The sequence below is a fragment of the Fundulus heteroclitus genome, chromosome 18 (genome assembly GCF_011125445.2).
Source record: "Fundulus heteroclitus isolate FHET01 chromosome 18, MU-UCD_Fhet_4.1, whole genome shotgun sequence".
Classification (NCBI taxonomy): Eukaryota; Metazoa; Chordata; class Actinopteri; order Cyprinodontiformes; family Fundulidae; genus Fundulus; species Fundulus heteroclitus.
The window spans coordinates 5,762,311-5,788,063 of NC_046378.1; the positions used below are offsets into that span (position 1 = coordinate 5,762,311).

Below are 25,753 nucleotides of genomic sequence, written 5' to 3' on the forward strand. Positions count from 1 at the left end.
ATCTACGTTCCTACCCTCATCTATGGTCACGAGCTTTGGGTCGTGACCGAAAGAACGAGATCCGGATACAAGCGGCTGAAATGAGTTTTCTTCGTAGTGTGTCTGGGCTCTCCCTTAGAGATAGGGTGAGGAGCTCAGTCATCCGGGGAGGACTCAGAGTAGAGCCGCTGCTCCTCCACGTCGAGAGGAGCCAGTTGAGGTGGCTCGGGCATCTGGTTAGGATGCCTCCTGGACGCCTCCCTGGTGAGGTGTTCCAGGCACGTCCCACTGTGGATAGAGGGACGTCTGGGCCTCCCTACTGAAGCTGCTACCCCCGCGACCCGACCCCGGATAAGCGGAAGAAGACGGACGGACGGACAGGTATTTAATTGTTGAAGTAACGTTGCTGAGCGTACGATGTCCAAGACAAATGTCCCCGTGGAGAAATAAAGTATCTATCTATCTATCTATCTATCTATCTATCTATCTATCTATCTATCTATCTATCTAGTTTATAGGAGTATTCGGATCAAACCATGTGACCAAAGATCATGTGACACTTAGATTGCACACAGGTGGGACTTAGTTTCACTAAATTTGTGGGTTTTAAATGTTATTGATTGCGGCAGAAATTTTAATGGGCTTCTTAGCAAACGGGTGGATACGTATGCGCATGCCATTTTTCCTTTTAATTCAATCCAAAAAAAAGGATAAAAAACAAAAACAACTGGACTTCTACTCCTAAGATGAAGACATTTTACTTCCCATCCGGGAAGCTTTCTCAATTCAAAATGTCTGGAGTAGTGTGGAGTTCCAAGCTTTATAGACCTGCTGGCGAGGAGAAATGTGGTGATTACCTTCATGGAGGTGTTGATTGGGGTATCAATCTATAGATGTGTTGTAAGATTTTGAAAGTTGAAACCTGAGTTGTCCTCCTTTGATGACGATTGATCATGAATTGGACGACTGAGAATCTTCACCAGCATATCCCTTTTAATTCCTCTTTTTTTTAGTATTTTTCACATTTTACTTCACCAACTCAGACTGTTTTGTGCAGGTCCCTCACACAAAATAAGATTACAAACATTTAAATGACAGATTGGAATGTAATGAAATAGGTAAAAAGCTAAGGAGTGAATGCTTTTGCAAGGCACTGCTGTTGTGAACCACACAGGCGTAGCGTTGTCTGTTAGCGGTACAGCTAAACCGTAACAACTCTTCTATGATTTGATGGACTGAGCCACAAATATTTGAAGTTTGAAAACGGTTTCCACACTTGGTTCTTTACTTATCCAGGATCCAGGGCCTTATTGTCTCTTCTCTTAAGAACAAAGCACATTTGCAGCCATGTTCAGAGACCCTGCAATGTATGAAGGTAGTTTTGTTTTGTTATTATTCAATAAAAAAAAAAAAGGTTGCTTCAATCAAAAACATATGTTCAATTAACAAAAATTCACTTCAATGAAAAAAACTTTTCAATCTAAGAAAAAAAGTATTTGAATGCAATACTATAGTTGAGACTCAAAAAAATACATTTGAAGACTGCTTTTCTCTGATTTAAAATGTTTTCTTTGATAGAACTGACGGTTTTTTTTTTAAAAGCAACTTTTTTAACTGAAGTAACATTGTTTATTGATTGGCCCATATAATAGGTAGGACATTTGTGTCTTTATCATTCAATCAAATTACCTGATGCTTCCGCAACGTGATAAGGGCGCCCCCGCGTGGTCATCCGTCGGTGTTGCGGAAACAAACCTGCGTTGTTGCCATTACATCAAGCGGCCAGAGGTGGCGGTAAGACGCTCCCCGCTGCAGCCACGACTGCTACGCTAAGAAAGAACCGGGAGGAACCAGGGGCCGTGTCACTATCAACACTGAGATACGGGGAGACAACGAGCAAAACAAAGCCCCTTTCTTCCACGGAGCACCTGAGTTGCCTTCTGCAAGTCCTACCTATTCGGAGAGCAGCACAGAAAGCGTCATCTACAAGGTATTTGGGGCGTGAAGGCATGTGAACTGGCTGCTGGAAATACAGCAGTGAGCAGAGCGGGGCTGGATGAAGCTGGCCTGCTGCTACAGACAGGCATGGGTTGGAGCGAGGAGCCGCTGGCAGGCCTGCTTAGCTTTAGGCTAGCCTACTAACCTCATATTCTGCGCAGTGAATCTGGCTTCCCCGGGTTTACGCCAGGCATATGTTCCCGTGGGTTTTAGCTAACATTTCTCGCCAAAAAAAACAACAACTTTGTAAGCGCTGGTGGAGAACAGACGCTTTTAGACGAGCAGCAGCGGTAGCTCTGCTCGACGGTGGCTGAAAGGTTATAGGCCACGTTAACATCCGAGACAAAGTCAGCTAAACGGCGAGGGGCAGCCCGGTTTAGCCGCGTGGTTGCACGGCACCGACTCGACCCGGAAAGCGGGGTTTGTTTCGCCAGCGCTGCGCGGAGGCTCCACACCATCACAGCCCCGGCATGGAGAGCACGGATGGGCGGTGCTCGCTGTCAGCTACCGAGGCCCTGGCCTTTTGTGCCACTTGTTCTGTGGGCTAGTCGCCGCAGGTTGAACGGAGCAACGCGTTGCTGCAAAAAAAATAAAATAAATGCAGAATGAAATAAAAAATAAAGTGTGAGGTTGCCCGGGTCAGCTAAAGGGAATGGATCTCAGTGCGGCAGGTGCGTAGCGGGGAACCTGCCGCTGTCTGGGCTGCAGGGTGGAGGGCTTACAGGATTCGTCATGCGGCTTTATTTGGAAGCGCTGTGCAGCGCAGCAGAACCCGGCGGGCTTTGGTTCGTCTGGACCGGGTTCACGGCAAATGTGTTGCTGGTTCGGAGGAGATTGGATCTGTCGGTACCGCGCTTACGCTTGTCCGGTGCAGGATCAAAGTCTGTGATTCATCAGCTAAAAAAAAAAAAAAACATGATCACTTGCTTTGACAAAAATGCTTTTTTTTTTTTTTTAGTTCTTTGTTAATAATTTTTTTATGAGTCATATAGTTACGTATTGTATGAAGTCATTCCCTGTTAGTTAAAACCCCTCTGTGGACTGGATGAACACCACTTCCCAGATGTCAGTCTTCTGTGGAGAGACTCGGGCTTTTCCTCTATTTGTCTTCCCAGAAATTGAGCAAAATCCTCTATTTCTTCCTTACTCAGGGCAAAACATTTTTTGCAAATCAACTAGCGAGGAGCGTTTGGCTTGTAAAGCACCGGAATGCAAGGTTTGTGCATTAGGTTTATGTTTAGGACTGCAGGTAACGTCGCTTGTTTTAGGTCCATCGCTCAGAGCTCATTTTTGATTATTAGCTAGTTCAGTGTACCTCTTCTAAGGAACCGGGGGATTCTTCAGGGTTTAGTACGGTGGCCGAGCAGCTGAACCCGCCACAAAGGGCCAAACGCACTGGAAAAGAAAATGCCGTAATCACAGAAGATAGAATTGATGCAAACTCCAAAACACAGCAAATGCACAAAAAAGCATTGCAAAATAAAAAAAATAAAAATTGCAATCACAGCAAATAGAAGCAAAATGAAAAATGCTGCAAACGTCAAAATCTGCAAGTTGGAAAAAAGTTGCAAATGTGCTCTAAAAAACAAAGTCTGCCTGACCACTAGGGGGAGTAAGGGGTCGTTTTTTTTTTTTTTGTGGAATGTTGGCGTGGCGGTAGCGTGAGTTTGGCGTGGCGTAGCATGCTGATGTTATAGAAAATAAAAGATTACGGCCACGTGTTTAAAAAGGTATAAATGAAAATGCACTTTTTCTTTCTTCCATCCAACTTTCTTCTGGGAATCACATTATTTTTCTTCACCGGTGGCCTGACCCCACCTGACCCGGTGTGGACTCCCCCTAGTGGTCTGGTGCACTAATGTTTTTTTTGGGGGGTTTTTTAGACTGCGTTTCCAGCTTTTATTTGAACTTATTTTTGGTACTCCGTTTTTCTTTAGCAGCGTATCTGGCCATTTCTGACGCAATCAGCTGCGCGTCTGCACCAGTCGGCCATCATAGTTTAGACTTCACCCGCTGAACCGTTTATTGGTTAAAAATGGCCGGTTGTGATTTTTTTTTATATATATTTTTTATGTATTAGATCGTTTAACCAAAGTTTGAACCATACAAATGATTACCTATGTGAGGTTAAGTTGAAGTTACTTAAGCAAAGAACGTCTTTAAACTCTCATACAATGCCAGAAAGCTTTAATCACAGTAAAACATCACTTGCATCGTGGTAGAGACAGAGCCAAATTAAAATTTGGACGTCACAAAAAATAGTCATCAAGCTTCTTAATGTCAGCATGTTGGGCTTTATTAATATTTCAGCCGACTTCAGTCCTAATTGCCACAAGACATTTAATCTGCCATCTTATTTCGTGTGTTAAATGGTAATTTTTGTGTTTCTTTTAACGGCTGACCCCACCTGGACGCCCGTCTCCCTCCAAGCTCCACTCAGAAGTCACCTGTATCCAATCGCTTTTATCTAGGAATGAAACGCATCAGTTCCCACAACGCTGACATATCTGTTCTTACAGTAATAATAAGGTCTCCTGCAACATTGCTTAAGTTTGGGGCACCAGAATCAAAAATAGCAAAGCTCATTGTGAATATAATCCGAGAGGAGCCAACAAATTGTAAGGATATTAAAATCGATGGGTCTGTCGGTGAAGGGCGTTCTGCTATGGAACAGCCATGCAGAAGAGATAAAAGCTTCTAAAAATTTATACTAAGGGTTAAAAGATATGCAAGGAATAACTACTTGGAGGAAAGTGGCAGATTTAACTTTTTTTTTTTTTTTTTTTTTTTTTTTTTTTTACTTGTGAATACACAATGTAATTGAAATTGTTACTGTCTGTTTGACAAGAGCTTTAAAGGGAGAGCAAAGCTTGTTTTTCTGGCTGACTCCCTTTAGGTATTGTTTGTTTTCTGGGCTATATGTTCTGGGTGGGGGTGTTGGTTTTAGTTTTGTCTGGTTTTGTTTGTGTTGGTGTCGATTGTCGCAGTGAACACCTGTAGTGTTGTATTGCGTTTAGTCCCGGTGGTGAGTAGTGTAGACTTGGAACCGTATAAGCGTTGCTTATTTTCCATCCCCTTTTCAAATCGCGTATCTTTTTTTTTTTAGAATCTAAAAGTGAATACGCATTCTTTCACTTGCAGGTTTGAAACAAAGAAAGACATAGAGCGTGACCCTCTGCTAAACGACGCTGTTGTTTTCAGGTAAACTGGCTTGTGGCGTAGAATATTAGCCCTTTTTGCCGTCGTGCTTTTTATAGTGAGTATATAGTGAGTATAAGAAGACACGATTTGTGCTTTGAATACGCCGACTGTTTACTCAGACGCGCTGTAGGCCTACAGTTTGTTTCGGTCTCCTGGTTTGCAGCTGTGGTTTTAAAACGGTGTTGCCCCCAGTACCCAGCAGTCACTCCAGGGCCGGAGTCCTGCAGCTTTTAGAGGTCTCTGCTTCAACACGCCTGAATTACATTAGTAGCAGGACTCAACAATCCATTAATTGGTTTGATTCAGGGACACTGGAGCTTTGACACCCCGCCTTAATCAGAGCAACAGTTTCTTTTTACTTTGGGTTTCAGTCCAAATGTGTTCTTGCACAGTCGTGGCATTTGGGTAGAAAATAGTTTTGGGGACCTTTTTGTCAGCAGATGTAAATGATGCGGTGTCGTGCCACTTTCTGAATGGGAAGTAGTAGTTTTCCCGATGGATCAGAGGGTTTTTACTTCCCCAGCGGCACACAGGGGCTTGACCAGTAACGTGGGCTAAGGCTGGACGATAATTCAGTAACGATAAATATCGATCGAAAGACGTATATCGACAATAGAAAAAAGGGGTCAATAAACAGTTCAATAGCATAACAGTTTTCCTTTCTTATACATTCTAGCCATGTAGGTTAATATTACAGTCATTAATCCTCCCAACTAATCAAACACAGACCCAGGAAGCTCCGCCCCAATTAGAGTTCAGAGAGCAGGCGTTCTTCTTTTTTACTTTTTTTCTTGCAGTTTCGGTAAAAAGTTGGTTGAATAGAGGGTTGAGTTTGAATTCAGTGTTTGTGTCTTTATCTAAAAATAGGTCAATAAGCAACAGCATAAAATGGTCAGGGCTGCACTTAAAACAAATGTTTTTAATTTGTTGATAATTATCGATATCGCTCAATCTGATTTATATTTTATCAATATGCTATTTTTCTATATCGTCCAGCCCTAACGCGGGCATTGTGGGTAAGCGGCGAGCTGCCGTATGCGTTGCCTCCTTCATGTTGCGTGAACGAGCATTAGCCCCGTGGAGGAGACGGGCGGCGCCACCTGCTGGACACGAGGCGCGTCTGGGTCAGTGATGATGTTGGCATGTCACAAAGTGCACGGCTCATCTGTGACACAGGGTTTTAGGTCACAGCTTAGTCACACATGACACACCGTGTGTGTATAAATATATAACTGGACGCCTGCACACGCCTCCCACTTGGCTGCCGCTCAAACTTCATATTCCTGGAGCTAGCGTTGCTTTCTAAATGTGGACGCTGTGCCAGGACAGAGCAGACTGTGACTGCTGCAGGGTCAGCGTGGCAGCTTTAGACCATCACTTGGTGTCTAAGATACCCTTTTGTTAGTTAAAGATCACTACCGCACTGCCAGATCCCTTAATACAGGTGTTATAACTGGTAGCTAGTCATTATGACCTCCAGCATTGTTTGGCCATCTGAAATATTTCTTTTGCCTTTAAATCCTGGTGAGTCGGGGGTGTCGGAGGGGGGGGGGGTCCTGTGTGCTCACTGGATCAGGGCTGGCTTCACGTGATCCGGAGCTGCAGGTGTTTTTCAGTGAACGCTCCCAGAGGTGTGTTTACTCCTAAAAGCTGGACACCTGTTGTTTACCGCTGTAGCTGGGTGGCGGCTTATATTTCTCGGTGATCGCAAAGAGTTTCTGTTCGTACGGAGGTCCGAGGTGATGTCACGGTGTCGCCGGGCCTGTGGCATAGTTAATCATTTAGCTTTTAACCGGCTGATTCACCTGATTTTATCTCTACTTATTAAAGCTTCAAAGGTCAGACTTAAAGGGGGGGTGCCTACGGGGCGCGAGGACACGCAACACTTCTCCCTCTGTAGGTGCGCTCACTGGCCGCCTGTTGCTTTAGAATTAGAATCAGACATACTTTAATAATCCCAGGGGGAAATTACTTACTTTAGCAGCCTTAAATACCCGGGGGGGAGCACCGCGTCTGAAAGCTGACATTGATGGTGCCTTTCTGTGGCTTCTCTACATGTGGGAATATCTCACCGGTGTCTACGTTTCCCTCCTCAGGTGGACAGTCCGCTGCCTGGTCACTCGTGGTAACTCGCCACCATGCCTTTTCCCTTTGGCAAGTCCCACAAGTCACCCGCGGACATCGTCAAGAACCTCAAGGACAGCATGACCGTGCTGGAGAAGCACGACATCTCGGACAAAAAGGCGGAAAAGGTAAAAGGGGGCGGGGGGTGTCTCCGAGCCGCGCTCCGTGTTTTCCTCTTTTATTCCCCCGCCTGTGGAGTTAGGTACCTGCGTAAGAAGATGTCCCGCACAAGATGCTTTTTGTCCCTGGTCCCAACAGTTTGTGATTGGACGTTTGCTGATAGAGTCCGCGTCAAATACGTCATTAAAAATAAGGACTCAGTAGTTTTCAGGGCAGTAGAATAATAGCCTGCAGCAGGAGGTGACTTTGCTGGACTCGGGATACACGTCACATAAAAACGTCTCGCTTTTTGATCACATTTTAACAGCCCTTGTCATTATCTCTCTCCTTATCACAGAAATAACTGTGCTTCCAGTAGGCTGCTCTGATTATGGCTGTAGCTTTAAGGGTGTAACAGTGTTTTATTGATGCAAACCCTCACAGTGCAGAAGGGAGGGCGTGCACATATGTTTTGAATGCCTTGTGTTAGGAGCCAGGGGGAGAAAACGTGGAGATAAAGACACTTTCTGAAGCTGTTCATAACAGCTGTGCAAATATGCTTAATAATATGCTTAGCATGCGCCTTTTTTAGACTGACAGGCACGTGGGACCTGCTTGTTTTCAATCAGCAGTTTGTAAAACTTGCAAGCTGGCTGCGATGCAGTGGGGAGTGAGCGGAGGATGTATAGAAAGAGGTTGCGTCATATATTCTTGCTCAGCAATGTTTGATGGTCTATAGTTACCGAGGTTTGACTTCGCCTGAGATTTAATAATTCCAGTAGACAACGAATGATTTTTTTAATGGCTAATTAAATGTCATCTGGTGGTTAATGTTGAACATTTTATTACTATTTAAAGAGAGCCTATTCAAATCTTTGTCGTCCCGTTATTTGTATGAAGTTATTCCAGAATTAAGTGACAAACAGTCCTGGTCTTCTTTTTTTCCTCTTATTTACACAGCATCAAGATGAAGGGAAAAAAAAGCAAATAAATTAAACCACTTACCCACCCAAAGCACATTTTTGCCGCCATCATGTTCACCCAGCCATACTCACCAGTAGAGCTGCAAATAACAGTTTACTCGACTAATCAGGATTATTTGTTATGATCTCCATCACATTTTGTTATAGGAAGTTACAACTCAGTTGCTTGTGGGAGTATTTTTTTACTCCTTCCAGTTTATACACCTTTAAATGTCCCTTCTTTGCCTCTTGTCACTATCCTTTTTATCTTTTTATAAATGAAAATCCATGAAATATTGAAATGTTTTTAATATGCTATCAATATATATATTTCTTTTACCTTTTAAAAACATCAAGTAAAGATCCAAATGTATTTGAAAACAGAATCTTTTGCATTCAAGCCTAAACGATGCTTAATGTTTACAAGGGTTTTAAGCAGCGGTCTAAAACCGTGAGCATATCAACATGTTTGCAGTCAGGCTTGTTCTCTGTAATGAGGCAATATTCCCAGCATCAACATTACCGAATGTCTGCATTATTAGAATTTACAAACGCACTCATCGCTCCACTTAGACATTAAAGTTAATTAAAACTATCCGGTTATGTAGCCTCACATAAATCTCACCCATTAATCTAATTAGCAAACGAAACAGTGAATACGCTGAACAATAACCGCAGACATCCGACAGAAGGAAACTGCTCAACTTCCACTTCGCCTCTAGGCAGACAGCCTGGGAGGCAGACAACGGTAAAGAGAAACATCTGAGTACTTTAACAATAAAGCCATGTCTTGATAAACTGAGCAGATATTTCAGCTTTACATGGCTATGTTCTCACATAAAATAATTTTGAAGGTTCATTTTGTGTCTAAGAAAGGAATTTATTGAACTTTACTCATGTTACTGCTCTCTGAGCCGCAGTAACTCACGTGAACGGGTCTTCTTCATAGACATTAAATGGCTAGACGCCCCATGGAGTGGCGCTGCCTATTGGAGCTGACGTTTATGTGCGGCCACCATCTTGGATGGGTCTCTTATGCTCCCCCAGTGCATTTATTTGTACTGAGGAAGCTGCTTGTCCATTTAATTGGACAAACAGAATTTTTACCCGTTTTTCGCACTTTTTATTTTACAAAGAGCAGAGATGCTGTTACACATAAAAAAACATGTTTTAATGCTGAAATGTGTTGTTTAAACAAATTTCATAAACGTATGCTTATATGGCATATTAATGTATAAATATGTGATTTCATACTGAAATACTTTGTTTTATGCTCTTAGATTTCCCGAATTTCCCCATTGAGGGACATTAAAGGAATTTTTATTTTACATATTAATTAGGGCTGGGCAACGATTAAAATATTTAATCGCGATTAATCGCCCTGATTAATGGCGATTAATCGCATTGTATTTACAAACTCCAAGAATGAATTCAAAAGTAGTGTAAAGAGCACTTTTATTTTAATGTTCTGCTGCCATATGAACAAAAGTGTTGTAACATTTGTAGCACTTATTTTATACTGGATATTTTCAACCTATCTATTGAATTTAGTGCACTAGTTGATCTTTTCTTCATAAGAGAACAGCAAGCACTGCAGCCAAAATATGGCCTTTTTTGACCTGCTGTATATTAGCCAGTCCCTAAGCTTGATGTATCATGAAACTGTTGACCTTTTGGGTTTTGTGGTTTTTATTTTATTATTACAATTAAATAATAATAATAATAATAATAATAATAATAATAATAATAATAATAATAATAATAATGTTATGTTCAGTGTTTTTTCGCTAATCCACCTCTTATATATTTCAATCCTTATGTAATTGTGTCTGTGTTGTGTGCACCTGCCTGTTGCTTTAATCCTATAAATTTCCCCGTCGTGGGATAAAAAAAAAGGATTAGCTAATGTTATCTTTTCTTAAATAACATTTTTTAATATATATACTGGGTTCTTTCAAGGTCTTAATTACATGTTATGTGTGGGCTCCAGTAACATCCATCCATCCATCCATCCATCCATCCATCCATCCACTGATCTACCTGGATGTTCCCTGGAGGACTGAAACGCCTCAGTCAGAGACGTCTGTGGGTCTGTCGGGGCAATGAGAGAAGTTTCGTCTCCTCTCTCCGTTTCTGTGGCTCGACGTTTTCATGTTTTTTCACGTGCTTAGATACATTTGTTGTGTTTCCACTGAAATGAACCGGCTTTTTACAAAACATACAGCTTGATTTCATTTACGGTATTAAAATAAAGCCAAACGGTGCTACTTCCCCGGTTCATGTTTTTCCGCTGCTGCGGTCTCTCTCAGCTGTTTGTGTCTTAAGTTTGTGTGAGAGCTGAGTGGTCGGGCCAGGCTGAGCCTGCGTGCTGATTGGCTGGCGCCGCTGAGCCATGTACGAGAGGGGAGGGGGAGCACCAGAGTGCTGCCGTGACAGCGCACTGCAGTCAGCGCGCCCGCTGACTGACACTGAAATATCGCCGTTAATAGTCTAATGAATTAACGCGAAATTAACGCGTTAACTTGCCCAGCCCTAATATTAATACATTCATAAATTAATACATTTTATATTTTACTAAGGAAGCAAGTTGGATTGTTCATTTAAATTTATTTCATTCTCTAACACGTACAATACTGAGCTTAGTTTTTGAAATACAGCGATTTAAAAAAAAATTACCGTATGTTTTGGATTATAAGGCACACTGTGAATTAACGCGTCTTTGTCCACACATAAGGCGCACTAAATATTCTTCCCAGGTATTTAATATCACTCCGCCTCTTCACGTACACAGCTCTCTGTGGGGAGGACAGAGCAGTTGGTCTAAACTGCCCTGTTTCTAACATAAGGCCAAAATAAATTAAACTTTAGTAAATGTAACTGCTTGGAGCAGCTCGGTGTATCAAACTCTGTGTCACATATACTAAAACCGTTTCACGTAAAGACTTCTTACCGCCGGAGAAATTTATAGTGTGACACCACGTACCTGTATGTGCAGAGTCCGCCTTGAGTATGTGCAGGAGTGAAGAAGTATGTGGAGGCCTTTACATGAATCCACTTCTAGGTCCGACATTACAGACAGGCAGTCTTGTAGACTACTCAGGTTTCCCATCAGGTAGTAATTTTCCAAAAATCCATTGAGTGTAGCGGTTTCATTGCTTACCAAAGTTGTATTTACACATTTTAACAGATTTTTGAGCACAACGTACCACATAAAATTGGTCCATGAGCACAACGGTAATCGTATATAAGGCGCACCATCAGTTCTGGAGAAAATTTAGGGATTTTAAGTGCGTCTTATAGTCCGAAAAATAAGGCACATGCAGTCAAATTTTTACTTTTTTTTTTTTTTTTTAATGTAAGAAAAAAGAAAGCTAGCCTAGCATTTGATTTCTTGTTGCTCTTGTCCTGAACCGTGCGCTCAGAGTGGAGAGGTACTCCCTGCGCCTAGAAACTACTCGCTTGGATGATGCTTCACTGTTTCCACATCTAATTTACAGCTTCATACCAAAATGGGTTAAATAGAGTTTCCTTCAAAATTCTTCACACTGCAGCCCATAATAACGACATGTATTTTTAGCTGAAAAACATAAAACTAAGCAATCACGTGTATTTGCATCCTCAACTCTTCTTTAATACACTCCCACACCTCCAGGCCCGCCTATCTTTAGGTGCTTCTGCCAGTTCCTCTTTGCTGGACCTCTAAAGCTCCATCGGGTTTGATGGGAACCGTCAACCTTCTACAAATCTCTCCGGAGATGTTCATTGGATTAAAGTCTGGGCTCCTTCTCTCGAAGACGTGTCCAGTTTGTCCTGAAGCCTCTCCTTTTCGTATCTTGGCTCAGTGCCCTCCTGAAAGATGAAGCGTCGCTCCAGTGTGAGATCAAGAGCTGCTCTGGATTTGCTGTCATTCCACGAGGTGTCTAAACTTTTCCTGCAGTCGTCTCTTCCTCTCGTCCGACTGGTTTCCCACTTCCTACTGCTGGAAATCATCCCCTCAGCATGATGCTGCCACCTCCTTGCTTCGCCATGGGGATGGTATCGATGGAAGGAGAGGTGCCGGGTTTCCACCAAGCTGCTGGCTGCCATGTGCGTTTTACAAAGGAGGGGCTTGTGTGTGGTCAGCCTACATCGCGGGTCCTGATTGGAGGATTACAGCAGAGCGGGTTGTCCCTCTGAAAGGGTCTCCTCTCTTCACACAGCATCGGTCAGACGGCGTGGCCGTTGGGCTCTTGGTCACCTCCCTCTACTCTCCCATTGGTCAGTATGGATGGCCAGCTGTAGGACGAGTCCTGCTGGTTCCAAACTTCCTCCATTTACAGATGAGGGAGGCTACTTTACTCACCGGGACCTTTAAAGCAGCAGAAATGTTTTTGGTTCCCTTCTCCAGATTTGTTCCTTGAGATAAATCTGATCCAGGCTTAATGAATTCAGCACAGGTAGACTGCAGTTAAACTGTAGAAACATCTCAGCTCAAGTTTAAGCTTCATCGCAAACGTTGTGAATACTGCATGTGATTTCTTAGGTTTTTTTTTTTTATTTTACCACATTGAAATTATTTAAAAATGAACTCTGTTGTCATTATGGGATGTCGCGTGCAGACTTTGGAGGCACAAAATGGCTGCAACATAATAAATGTGGACAAAGCGAAGGACTATCGGGGCGCGGCGTGTAAGTAATGATCAGACATGTTGGGGCTGATTTCTTGATTGTTGTCAAGCTCTGGCCTGCTGATGTTGATTCAGATTCCTCTCTACCAATCAGATTTCTCTAGAAAAGGCTTTTTTTTTTAAAAAACACATTTTATATTATATATTTACAGGAAAATCAAACATGCGGTAGAGCTGTCTCTCTACGTTCGACTGTCTACTAATAAATGCAACGTTATAAGACAGTTAAAAGTTCATGTTTCCTTTTTTTTACTGAACATCTCAAAATGTGAAAGTGTGACAAATGACGAGTTATCAATGCCCGACTGAGTAAGAGGAAAAGGCTGGAAGTTACTGGAACGTTGCAGGTTTTCCCTTTAGTCTACAGTCAAGCATCATAATAACTCATACATAATAACGTGGTGTGTCACCGTTAGTGCCGTTAGTGGCGTTGGCGGCACCGGTTAAGCGTCAGTGCTGTAACACGTTCAGGTTCCTTCCGTCCGGCACGCGGCGCAGCTGCAGGAGCTGATGTTTGTGATGTCTTCAGGCTGCCGAGGAGGTGTCCAAGAGCCTGGTGGCCATGAAGGAGATCCTGTACGGCACCAACGAAAAGGAGCCGCAGACGGAAGCGGTGGCCCAGCTGGCCCAGGAGCTCTACAACAGCGGCCTGCTCAGCACCCTCATCGCAGACCTGCAGCTCATCGACTTCGAGGTGAGGCTTTTGTTTTCTGTCTTTTACTGTCCATTTAGGAGAAATATCGATCCGAGTCGAAAGGAGGCCGGGATGGAAACGGGAAAACCTTCGACCCTGAGCAAGTGGGAATCCATTATTTAACAAAAAGTGTACTTTACGTGAGTGTAGGTGCATGTTTTACTTAACTGCAGCAGGGAAATGTGGTTATTATTCACAGCAGACCCGCCTGTGTTGATTCGTGTGTAAACTCGCACCTCTTTGGATTATGTCAGGCATCCGTGACTCACCTGATCATGGCGTGAGTCACGCTCACCTCCTCTCTTACACCGGTACATCCTCCTCATTCGGAGCAAAGAGTTGGTGATGGACTACAAATCATGTGACAGAAGCAGGACGGAGATTTTAAAAGTTTTCTCTTGTCTTTGTGAACCGTCATCCTTGGCGTGGCTCTGTGGGGGACACCGTCGAATCAAGAAGCTTTGAAGAACTGTGGTGGTTATAGGAGGACCTGGGGAGACTCTTCAGGGGCCACTGGTGCTACAGAGAGGTTTCTCCTCTGGTTGACTTTGCTCTGCAGATGAGAAGCATGAGTTGAAGTGGTGATCAGATCTTAAGAGCGGTAGAGGAGTGAGGGTAACTTCAACGTTAGATTGTCGAGCGTCGGCTCCGTTAAGCCCAAGAATGGACGTGGTGACGTTGTGCTTTAGGGTGAAGCCGACTGCTGCAGCCCTACAGAGGTATTCATTCCCTTCAACCATTTCTATTAAATTCAGGGCAACCATCTGCAACTTGGCTAGTGCATCAGTCCATCTTCTGAAAAGGGAAAGTGTGTAGCACAGTAGGGCTGGGCGATTAATGGGGCATGGTGATCTTGATAACAATTTGGGTTTTCAACAATCATAAAAACATAATGATCGACATTTGTTCCTTAGAAATGTAAATGTGTACACACATCGGTAAGTATCGGTTATCGGACATAAGGGCTATATTAAGATCGAATATCATTACCAGCCCTACATTTTCATATCAGTGCATCCCTACTTTTACGTATTCCAGTAGGTTACTCATATGTATTCCAGCTGTTTCTCATGTTTATTTACAGCTGTAAATAAATGTCTGATAGGGACATTTGGGATAATGTCCCTATCAGACATTCGGGATAAAGCTTTGATAGGGTTGTCACTTAAAGTCATCAAATAAATCATAAAAAATTAAGCAGAATAAAATTTTGTTTATGCTTGTCCCAAACATGAAAACAGAAAGCTTCATGTTCTATTTCTCAGTAAACCGGCGGCACAGGGAGAAATCCTAAGAGCCGCAGGATTGTATTAAGCCAAATGCAAGGAGATGCTGGAAACATCCCATTTGTTGAGAAAGCGTCAGCATGTGAAGTCGGTGTTGGATACTGCTGTGAGCCCAACGGGACTTTCCTCTTAGGGGACACAGAGAAACTGAAGACAATCAGATTATTTTATGGGGTAGGGGAGCTGAGGGACAGCTATGTCACCTTGTGCTTGAATTCAGGAGCGCATACTCAATTTAGTCACATGGTGTAATGTTGGTGCCTACTTTTAAGGAGAATTTATTGTAACATTGGGAGCTTCAGCTCAGACCCCTCATTCATCATTCTCTTTATAAAAAGCGTGTTACAGTCTGTATTTATGCATTTTACCCACAATGTTTATCACTCACACACAGCGCAGAACTGAAAAAAAGAACTGTTTCCAGTCCCTTCATCGCATCTACCTGGTATCATTGAACATCATTTATTCTGGGACCGGACAATTAGTTCCCAAATAGCCTGTAGTTTTTTACTATAGCCATCTAGGCTGTGTAGAAAAGTGAGACGCAGTGAAGCGCAGAGCCTTAAGGGCTGTGGCTGTAGAATTTGGGGATACTACATAAAAGTGCTATTTCCTATATTGCTATTTGCTGTAGGCTTAAGACTAATGCTAGTGGGTTAAAGGCAAAGCAGGAGTCCATGCCTCACTGGGTCCGCTTGGAGCACAAACATGAAACATCTGCTCGGAGAACAACTTCACACTCAGCCTTGAATGTAATTACGCACTTAGAGACGCTCTGCACAAATACAGGGGACATAATGTGTGGTCAGGGTGGAGGTTGTTAACAAACCTGCCGCTGTGAAAGGTGACGACAAAGGTTTCTGTATTTTACAAACACTTACAAATAAATGTACTTTCAATTATAATTTTTTGGCCCACCCATTTTTTACTTGGCCCGGCCGCAAAGCAATTTCTGGCTACACCAGAAACCCAATACCCACCTCCATGTTATTGTTGTTATAACATCACAGATTTTGAAGATCGAAAGGTAATGAATTCTTCTACAAGGAACTATGGATATATTAAGGTTGATCTGAGAAAAATGCCATAAATCTGCTTCAAAAAGCAGCTCTGCAGGATAGCTGTGGTTCTTGTTCTACTACAGAAACAAAGAAGGGAACTAAGAAATGGGCTCTTGCTGTCTGAAAGGAGCAATTGTTGTCGTCTTGTGTCCAGGACCCTCTACTCTCTGGTTGCTGCTGGTATTTTGCCTTCCTAGGCTGAACAACAATAACCCAGATTAACTTTTACATCAGAGTTACTATAAAAATTACAAAACGATGATAGTTATTACTGCTAACGTTCGTCACTTGCTTGACTAATAATACCAGGTCTGATCACAAGACTCATTAATATAGAGGATTAGTAATTTTTAAAAGAATCCTGAAGTTTTAGTATGTGTTGTCAGGAGTTGATGTGTTTTTCTGTCACCAACAGGGTAAAAAGGACGTAGCACAGATCTTCAACAACATCCTGAGGCGCCAAATCGGCACCCGGACACCTACTGTAGAGTACCTGTGCACCCAGCAAAACATCCTTTTCATGTTGCTGAAAGGGTAAGAGTCGGCACAGATTAATCCTCATTCTAGTTTTTTTTATTCTAAATTCCTGTTTGCTAATGTTAGTATAATTTGAAATTCCTTTTAACTCCAGAAATGGTGTGAGTGAGAGGCCAGGCTGATTGAACTTCCTCAAACCTCCCTTTAAAACACCTTACTCATAAAGACTATAGCTAACTTTCGGTCTTCTTCCTTCACTAACAGCACTCGCATTAAAGAGTGTTTGTTGTGATATAATGCATGGTGCGTTCACTGATCTGAAAACAAGAGGATATTCTGGCTTTGCAACCAGTCGGCGGCAATGAGTTAAAAAATCAGATGCCATCCAAGTTTCTTTGTGCATGTCTAGCATTGATGGAAACTTTCTCCTTTGCTGTCTTTAATTTTATTTATTTTTTTCATATTATATATTTATTACCCAGCCAACCCCTTAAATGCAGTTTTCTGTGAGCTGACGTTCGCTGTGTCCTGCAGGTACGAGTCCCCAGACATCGCCCTAAACTGCGGCATCATGCTGAGGGAGTGCATCAGACACGAACCCCTGGCCAAGATCACGCTGTTGTCGGAGCAGTTCTATGACTTCTTCAGATACGTGGAGATGTCCACGTTCGACATCGCCTCAGACGCATTTGCCACTTTCAAAGTAAGTCAGCCCAGTGGTTCGTCTGGGGGCGAATCACGCGGCGTCAGCTCTTAAAGCTGCAACACCTGCGTACAGTAAAACACTACAGTAACACTGTTAGTGAGGAGCAGAAATTGATTTATTTTTGGTCTCCCCTTCATTTTGTCATTAAAATCTCATTTAACAACAAAACATTACTTTATGAAATAATGTATGAGTTTGTATGCATTGCCTGAATCCACTCTATGTACATCTAATTGTACCAAAAACAGTAATTAGAGGCACTCGCATTGAACAATGTGAATAAGGTTACGTTCTCACTATAGGGAATGCGAACCAAATCCGTCTTTTTCACAGCAGTGTGAACGGCCACCTCTAAAAGAAATCAGATTGCAGCAAAAAAATCTAAACTGAGCATCAAGGTCTGTAGTGTGAAGGTAGCCGAAGTGATGCAAGGTGTGTGGTAATCAGGTAATTAGTGCAACAGTTACAGAGGAAAAAGAGACTAGATTAAAAACTAAATTTTATAACCAGGGCAGAATCATCATAATCAGCAGCTTTTTTGTTATATATTTGTAATGTGAAAACAGATCAGGTCTCCTCACTGCTCTGACTGAATGCAGGGCTTTAAGGACGAGGCAGCTGCCTATGAGGCAGCGCCGAGGGAAAAGGGAAACCGCACACAGCTCTAGCAGTTGTCATGAGACAGTAACACTAGACGGTTTGCTGATCTCAAGTGAAGCTGCTAAAAAGCCTAAAACAGAGAGAAAAGTCACTAGATTTGTTTCTATTCGCTTTTCTGAATAAGTTATCAGAGGGGTCTGAAAAAGCGACGCAAGACAATATTTTTACCCTTTTTTTCTCTGAATGAAATAAGTCGATTGCGCTGACCACCATGCTTCCTGAGAAGCTTAAAGGGTGCAAAAGGTCTTTAGGGTCTGATGAGACTCCTATCCGAGTCCAAAAAGTCAGATATCTGTCCCTCTGCGAACGCCCCAACTGGGAGTTGAACCTGTGACCTCTGGTTCTATAGACACATCCTAACCCATAGGCCAACATTCTTTATATTGAGACAAAATTCACATGCATTCCCAGAGTTTGTGTCTGATGTGTTGAACATGTTAAAATGTCACTTTCTATGAGTCATAAGGATGTGTTTAACGCTGACGGTAGCCTAAATATCATTTTTTTTCTATTTCCAGGACCTCCTCACAAGACACAAGCTACTGAGTGCTGAGTTCCTGGAGCAGCATTATGACAGAGTGAGTTCACGCTGAGCTCTAACTCACTAAAAGTGAAAATCTTTAAGGGTTTAAAAGGTGAAAATACTTGTTAAAACCACTTACCGTAGCTGTTAATAGAACATATTGAGGTTTGAAAGAAACTCTTCATGATTACGTTTAATAATAGATTATTAGAAGAAATCTGCATCTTCTTGTTGAACTTTTAAGTTTTAGTTATTGCACTGACATTCAGAACTTTAGATAAGTTTAGTTTTAACAGCGACAGATGAACACTTGGTCTGGCTGATCAGCTTGTCTCAGACTTCCTTAACGAGTCCATCTCGGCCATTTGGGACGCGCTCTTCAGAGCGAGAACACAAAGTAACTGTCAGTTTGTGTGGGAGGTTTTCTTTCTGATCCCTCTGTTGATATCAGACACAGATAATGCTGTGAAGGTCTGTGCTTGATCTTCTTGGCTGTAATCACAGCTATTAACCCCCGTTTTGTCTCCCTGCTGTCCTGCGTCTGTCTACCTCTAGTTCTTCAGCGAATATGAGAAGCTGCTGCACTCGGAAAACTACGTGACTAAGCGGCAGTCCCTCAAGGTAAGAGCCGCTGGTTGCACGTTGAAAAAGGGCTCCTACTCTGTTTAGAGACCCGTTTGATAGAGAGTTTAGTTTCTGCAGTTTGCTCCTGTCGCCTCATGTCTGCCATCTAGTGGTTGGACAGATAAACTAGCCGCTACGCTGACTGAAGCCTGTTTCCTTCACTTTCCCTGTGTTTAGACTGTGCAGACTGAGGTTTATTTGACTGAATGTCTGAATAGTATGATTTTAAATGAGTCATAGTTAATATTCAACACACGAGTCTGACGATTCAGCTTTTTGCCTCATCACGTTGATCATGATCCTCTCATGATGATTATTGGTTTCAAAAAGAAGACTTTAAATGTGAATGTCAGTAAAGGAATGCAAGCTGTTGATTTTGGATCCAGTTATTTGATTATGGTTTAAGGATCACGTCTGGGTCAGCTGTCTAATTTATTCCATTTCTCTTTGCCTGTCTGATGTTGTAGTTGCTCGGGGAGTTGCTCCTCGACAGACACAATTTCACCATAATGACGAAATACATCAGCAAGCCCGAGAATCTCAAACTTATGATGAATCTGCTTCGGGACAAGAGCCGCAACATCCAGTTTGAGGCTTTCCACGTGTTTAAGGTAAAGTGCTTTTAACCGCTGAGCAATACTTGGACAGGGACAGCAGACTGACGATCTGTTGATGAAGCAGTTTTCTGCCCTGATGCTTTATAGGGATGGGCTCAAACCACTTCCTCCATTGCTGGATCCATTTTTGATTTTGTTAAATACTTGAGTTAAGTGATATGGTTAATGAATGTGTTATCCAAAGTTTTATTAACTAGCCCCTAGGGCTGGGTACCGAATTCGCTATTTCCAGAGGTACCGACTGAATCCTGTCGGTACCACAGTACCAATTCACTTAAAACCAAATGGTACCATGTTTCAGTGCCTAAACGCATCACTGACACCAAGGGAGTGGAAGAGTAGGCAATTTTTCCATGCCGAACATGAACAGCATTGCACGCACAAGAGCGTGATGACGTCAGCAGCCGCTGGTCCAGTCAACAAAGCAAGCATGGCTGATAAGCGCTGAAAGTACGTCTCCACTCTGCGCTGCAGATTACCCTCGCTGCAATATTTGGGATGTGAAGTACAAGGCTAGCGCCGGGATTACGTCTAATCTGAGGAATACCTGGTCACTGCTGCCAATCTAGCCGATTTCTCGCTATATTTAGCGACTGTTCAGACCCTTCCAGCGATCCTTTTTTTGTTAAAAAGCAACTAGCGAAAAATCTAGTGACTTCTGGGTTATTGCCGACTTCCCGTAAAAGCAATGTTTTTAATGTAGGTTTTATTCTCTGAAACTGTTGCACTAAAGTCCCTGAATTTGATTCATAAACAGCTTCCATCCTGTTTATGACCTTCCAACCTCAGTGACACTGTGCCTCTGATACCTGTTGGTAAAAAAGAGTTTTATGTGCTGTGGATTCAGACAGTGTATTAAAATTCAGAAATCCTTTCATTTCTAGATCCAAACAAGTTTAAATTAAAATGAAAGTGCTATTATTAATCTAACATTTATTACTACATAAACGCACAAAAATACCAAAAATAGGTACCATTGAGAACCGGTACCGATTGCCAGGTGTTGGTTTAAACGTTAAAGGTACCCGTCCCTGCTAGCGCCGTTGTTTTATATTAGGGGACTTCATAAAAAAAATGTCATGCTGTAATAAAAGTTCTGAAGTCTACAAAATCCAAACTTTCCACGTGTCTTAGTTTCATTGTGATAAACTTTGTATATATTTGTGGCAAATAACTACACTTTAGTAGTTATTTGTCATCTTAGGCTGTATCTAACCCACATAAAGATGCTGATACTACACTCCCTTACTGTGAACATTTCTGAGTGATGATATGGCGCTGGGCATCAGCAGTGTAATCCTCTGAATGAAGGCAGTCCAGCATACAGCGCCTGGCAAATGTATTCACACCCCTAAAACTATTGCACATGTTGTGACCTTACATCTACGATCATAAGGATATTTTTAGTCAGATTTGCATGTTGGCTCCAGGTTAGCACTAATTGTGAGAGCGCGTTAAACGTGACTCTGATGCCCTGAAGGGTCCAGATCCAGGGTCTTCATGCATTCGTACGGGTCCCAGTGGTGGGATCTGGTAACCAGAGGAGGTATTGACTAATAAGATGTTGACCAGGGGCCTCTATTTCTGTCAACATTACCACCCGTATCTGTGTTTCCATACAAACCCACTGGGATCTGGGCGAGGCGGCCAAGTTTCCCTGGCTGACCTTAGAATAATCACAGATGATTGGTTCTTACTGCTGAGACGTATCTGTGAACACACCCAACTAATCACATTTAATAATATAACGCAAGAACACAATTTTAGGTCTATGATCTGTGTTAAATTCACACATTTACGGGAGGCCCCATGACAGTTAGGGGGAGATGAGAAATATCAGCTCTGGAAAAGACCAAAATAAAGAGGTGGATAATTTTGAAGTGCAAAGGAAATTAATCTTTCTTTTTTGTTTATTTTTTAAACTATCGTTAATTGTTTAAATGGAAATAGTGACATTAATTTGTGCTCTCCCTTTCTCCCTAATACTCTAAAATAATACAGGGTGACCAGTATGCCCTTAGGAGAGAAAAAAAAAAACCCATCTGTGTGTAATTTATTGTCAATGTGAGCACAGATGTCCTCTGAAGGACTCTGGGATTTGTCAGAGAACATCAGATAACAAACAGCAACATGGAGACCAAGGAACACTTCAAACGAGTCAGAGAGAAAGTTTAAATCACGCGTAGGTTACAAAAACAATACCCCAAGCTTTCAGCGTCACTTGTAGAACTGTTCAGTCCGTCATCTGAAGATGGAAACCGTCTACCTGAATTGACAGACCTGGCAAGGAGAGCATCATCCAGAGAAACATCCACCAGCCTTGTGTTTATCAGGCGCTGAGATGATCCCCGGCTCAGGCGGTTGTACTCTGTTAACAGGACAACTATTGACTGTAGACTCCACAGATCTTCCCAACATGAAACGTTCTGGATGAACTTTGGTATCCAAACACCATTTCTGGTGCAGAACTACCACTGCACATCGCCCTGAACACACTCTGCTCTCTGTGAGACACGGTGGTGGCAGCACCATGCTATGGGATGCTGCTGTCAAACAAATGCATGCTCCGCTTAGATTTTTATTTGCAAAAAAAAAAAAAAAGCCTTCTGGTGTGTTGACCTGACCTGTCCTTGTTGTCCCCTGCCAGGTGTTTGTGGCCAACCCCAACAAGACGCAGCCCATCCTAGACATCCTGCTGAAGAACCAGACCAAGCTCATCGAGTTCCTCAGCAAGTTCCAGAACGACAGAACGGAGGACGAACAGTTCAACGATGAAAAGACTTACTTAATCAAACAGATCAGGGACCTGAAGAGGCCCGCACCCCAGGAGGCCTGAGGGGGGGTGAGCGGAAAGGGCAGGGCTGGAGCCGCCAGGAACCGGCTCTGGAGGACGCCCGGGGGGCGGCGTCTGCTTAACGGACCCATCGGCAGCAACCGCTCTGGTTTTTGAACAAAGACTGAGGAACAAACGAGAACAAACCAAACCCACGTCAGCTCACCAGAAAGTCATCAGCTCTTCTGCCCCTCAGAACGTTTCAGATGTTTTTTTTAATGCTTTCTTTCAAAAGATGTCAGAAAAAAAAAAGTAGTAGGTGCTTTTGGTTTATTATGTTGCCACATCGGTTCGTCGCATAAAGAACAAATCCATTTATTGTAACCAAGGCAGGCTTAACAAGAAAATCCAACTTGGATACGAATCCTAACGAAACACGCGCACACATGCCGCGAGAATGTCGCCGAAGACACCGGGGGATAAATGGTACGAACGAGAGCGTCGGAGCCGACGTTGCATGACTTGAACCGTGACGGATCCATGGCTGTCCCTGGCGTCGGCGCCGCAATGTCCGGCCCCCCCGCTTCCAGACCCACCCGCACCGCAGCAGGCGCTTCAGTTTGCATCTTGTCCTTCGCCTGACAGGGCGACCGTGATTCTTTTTACAGATGCCATCAGAACCGTTAGCTACTTTCTGTGTGCTTTGTTACTAAACGGCACTTGAAGCACAGTAAGAGGAGGAGGGTTGTAAGGTATAAAGCAGGTAAACGCCATGATCTGGGTCCTTTTTTTATTTTTCGTTTTTGAATTATCTGGGACAGGGTGACTGTGTACATATGCCTTTTTTTTTTTTTTGCTTTGTAGATTTTTTTTTTTTTTTGTTTAACCTTGACATAAAACTATATCATGTACATCTACATTTACCTTAAACAAACAGGTTTTTGGTTCGTGTCAAGTTACTTTCTGGAGCGTAAGAGAAGTGACATTGCATTTCATTTACTGCTGAAACGAGTGCTGGTGGGGCTGCTTTGTACAGAAACTTTAAAAGGCCAGCTTACGTTTAGCTAACATATAGCATCTTTAACAATTTGTACAGCGGAGGAATGTCGTCACAAAAAAAAAAGCCCCCAGGCTCATCTACATTTCGAGGATCTGTGCAGAAAATGTGCCGCGGAGCATTACAGATGGCGAGCAGAGCATTAAAGCGCGTGTGTGTGTGTTTGCACTGTGTGAGGTGCTGGGTGATTCATTTCTCCTCACAGGAGCCGACTTCTTCTCCTCACCGCTTTGGTTAGTAACATCAGAGTGCCATGTTAACCCCCCACAGTTTGTGAGCCTCCAGCGTAACCCCCCCCCCCCCCCCTCCTTACCATCACCCGACTCTTTGTGTTTGAGCCTTTTTAGAATTCCAGTGTAATGGTGAGTGTAAAGCATTGTGGGTAGCAGAGTGTTTATTTTTATTTTATTTTGGGGCCGCGCTAACGCTGAGAACAACGATAAAGCCGCATATTGTCTTCATTTGCAGCGAGTGGGCTTCTCGGTGTCACGTTAGCAGATTTAAAAAGCATCTGAGCAGACGACACTACTGTAAGAGCCCAGTCATTCACTCTGAACGTGCATGTTGCTCCACTGGCTGTGCATGATGCTGTACTAAGGATTGTACTGGAATTGCACCCCCAACCCCCCACCCACCACCAACCCTTTTCAGCATTAGACAGTATTGAAGAAACAAAATGAACCCTTGCTGACTTTAACTCCAGTTTCAGCAGTGAGTGTGTGTGGGAGCTTTCTGATGTGTCAAAGGCCTGGGCCCAACGATTCAATAAACATTTGAGATAAAAATGCAGCCGTCTCAAGCTTTCTTCATGGCAATAAAACACTTTCCTGCAGATTAAAAACAAAATGCCTTCTGTTTCTGTCATGTGATGGATTTCCACTTTAAAAAAAAAAAAAACGTTAAGTGACTAAACTCGAAATTGTCTTCTGGAACTACATTTTGAGCCTTACCTGTGGAAGAAGTACAGGTGCATCTGAAAAAAGGAGTAACATGAACAAGTTCAGTGTTTCTTGTCACAATGTCAAACTCAGATTCATTGTGTGGACTGGAGTGAAATATCTGAAGCCTTTATTTCTTGCAATTTTGATGATTGTGGCTTGAACACAACAAACACCCAATTTCAGTGTCAGAAAATTGGATAAAGATAAATAAAAGCACATTTGTAACAAATGGCTGCTAAAAAAATGTCCATTTCTATGCACTCAATACTTGGTTGGGGTCCAACAAATAAAGGGTTGAAATATTTCACTTTGCGTGTAACGAATCCACATAACGTATGATTTCACTTTCTGAATCGAGTGACAAAAAATATTGAACCATTTTCATGATATTCTATTTTTATTTTTCAGATGTGCCTGTAGGGACAGCTTTATAATGTGGTGTAGGGTGTTTTCTGTTGTAGGATTGAGAATTACCATCTTTGTTTTTACAGTGGGCCTTTAGAGTATCATTAAAGATGAAAATCTGTCAAATGCAAATATCCCTCATTTTTCGTAAATACTGTAACAAAACAGGAAGGTGTACAAAGGAATTTAATGACTGTTAACCTCAAAGTCTGACTCAGGGTCTATGTGAGTTTTTTTTTATTCATCTTTTTCTGGCAGGTTAGGATGGACTTCAAAGGTTGTAAAGACACTTGTCCCCAAGTTTTTAATTTGTTTTTTTTAAACAAACTTTAATACCTGAGTGTTCTAACATATTTACATGAGGTAAACATTACTAATAAAAAATGATTAGTAATTATTGGTAAAACAAAAACAAATTAAGCTTCTTGTGCAGGTGCTGGGAGGCTTATAAGAGTTTGAACTAGTGAGCTAAACACCGGCCAATGCTGTCCTGATGCATCTCAATAATCCAGGTAGAAGGGGAAAAAGTTGAGCAGGTAGGATACTGGAAGAAAACCTGTTAAAAGTTGTAAAAGACTCATTAAGAATGGGGGGTGACAGTTCATCTTCCAGCAGGTTGTCAACTGCCATAAACCTACAAAGATCCAAATCAATGGATCTGATTAAAAGTTCAGAGGTTAGAATGGCCTAGTCAAAGTCCTGACCTAAATCCAGTTGAAAATATGTACAAGCACCTGAAAATTGGTGTTCTGACTCTCTCCTAAATAAATTGAGCTATTTTGCAAAGCGTGAAAGAGATGTTGAACATCGTTTTCCTTCCGTCTCACAACCATGCACCGCCGTGTGATGATCTATTTTCCTAAATCCCACCAGCATCAAAGGTTGTGGTCTTAATGCGG

At 42.6% G+C, this 25,753-nt stretch overlaps 1 protein-coding gene across 1 annotated transcript; it reads left to right on the forward strand.

Moving 5' to 3' along the window:
* Positions 1-1,770: 1,770 nt before the first annotated feature.
* On the forward strand, positions 1,771-24,297 carry cab39 (calcium binding protein 39). Its single transcript, XM_012856108.3, has 9 exons — positions 1,771-1,969; positions 7,275-7,430; positions 13,560-13,724; positions 16,487-16,605; positions 17,083-17,251; positions 18,433-18,492; positions 18,993-19,058; positions 19,529-19,672; positions 22,326-24,297. Exons 2-9 carry the CDS (start codon positions 7,317-7,319, stop codon positions 22,512-22,514), a joined length of 1,026 nt encoding a protein of 341 aa, XP_012711562.1. The 5' UTR covers positions 1,771-1,969; positions 7,275-7,316; the 3' UTR covers positions 22,515-24,297.
* Positions 24,298-25,753: the final 1,456 nt, after the last annotated feature.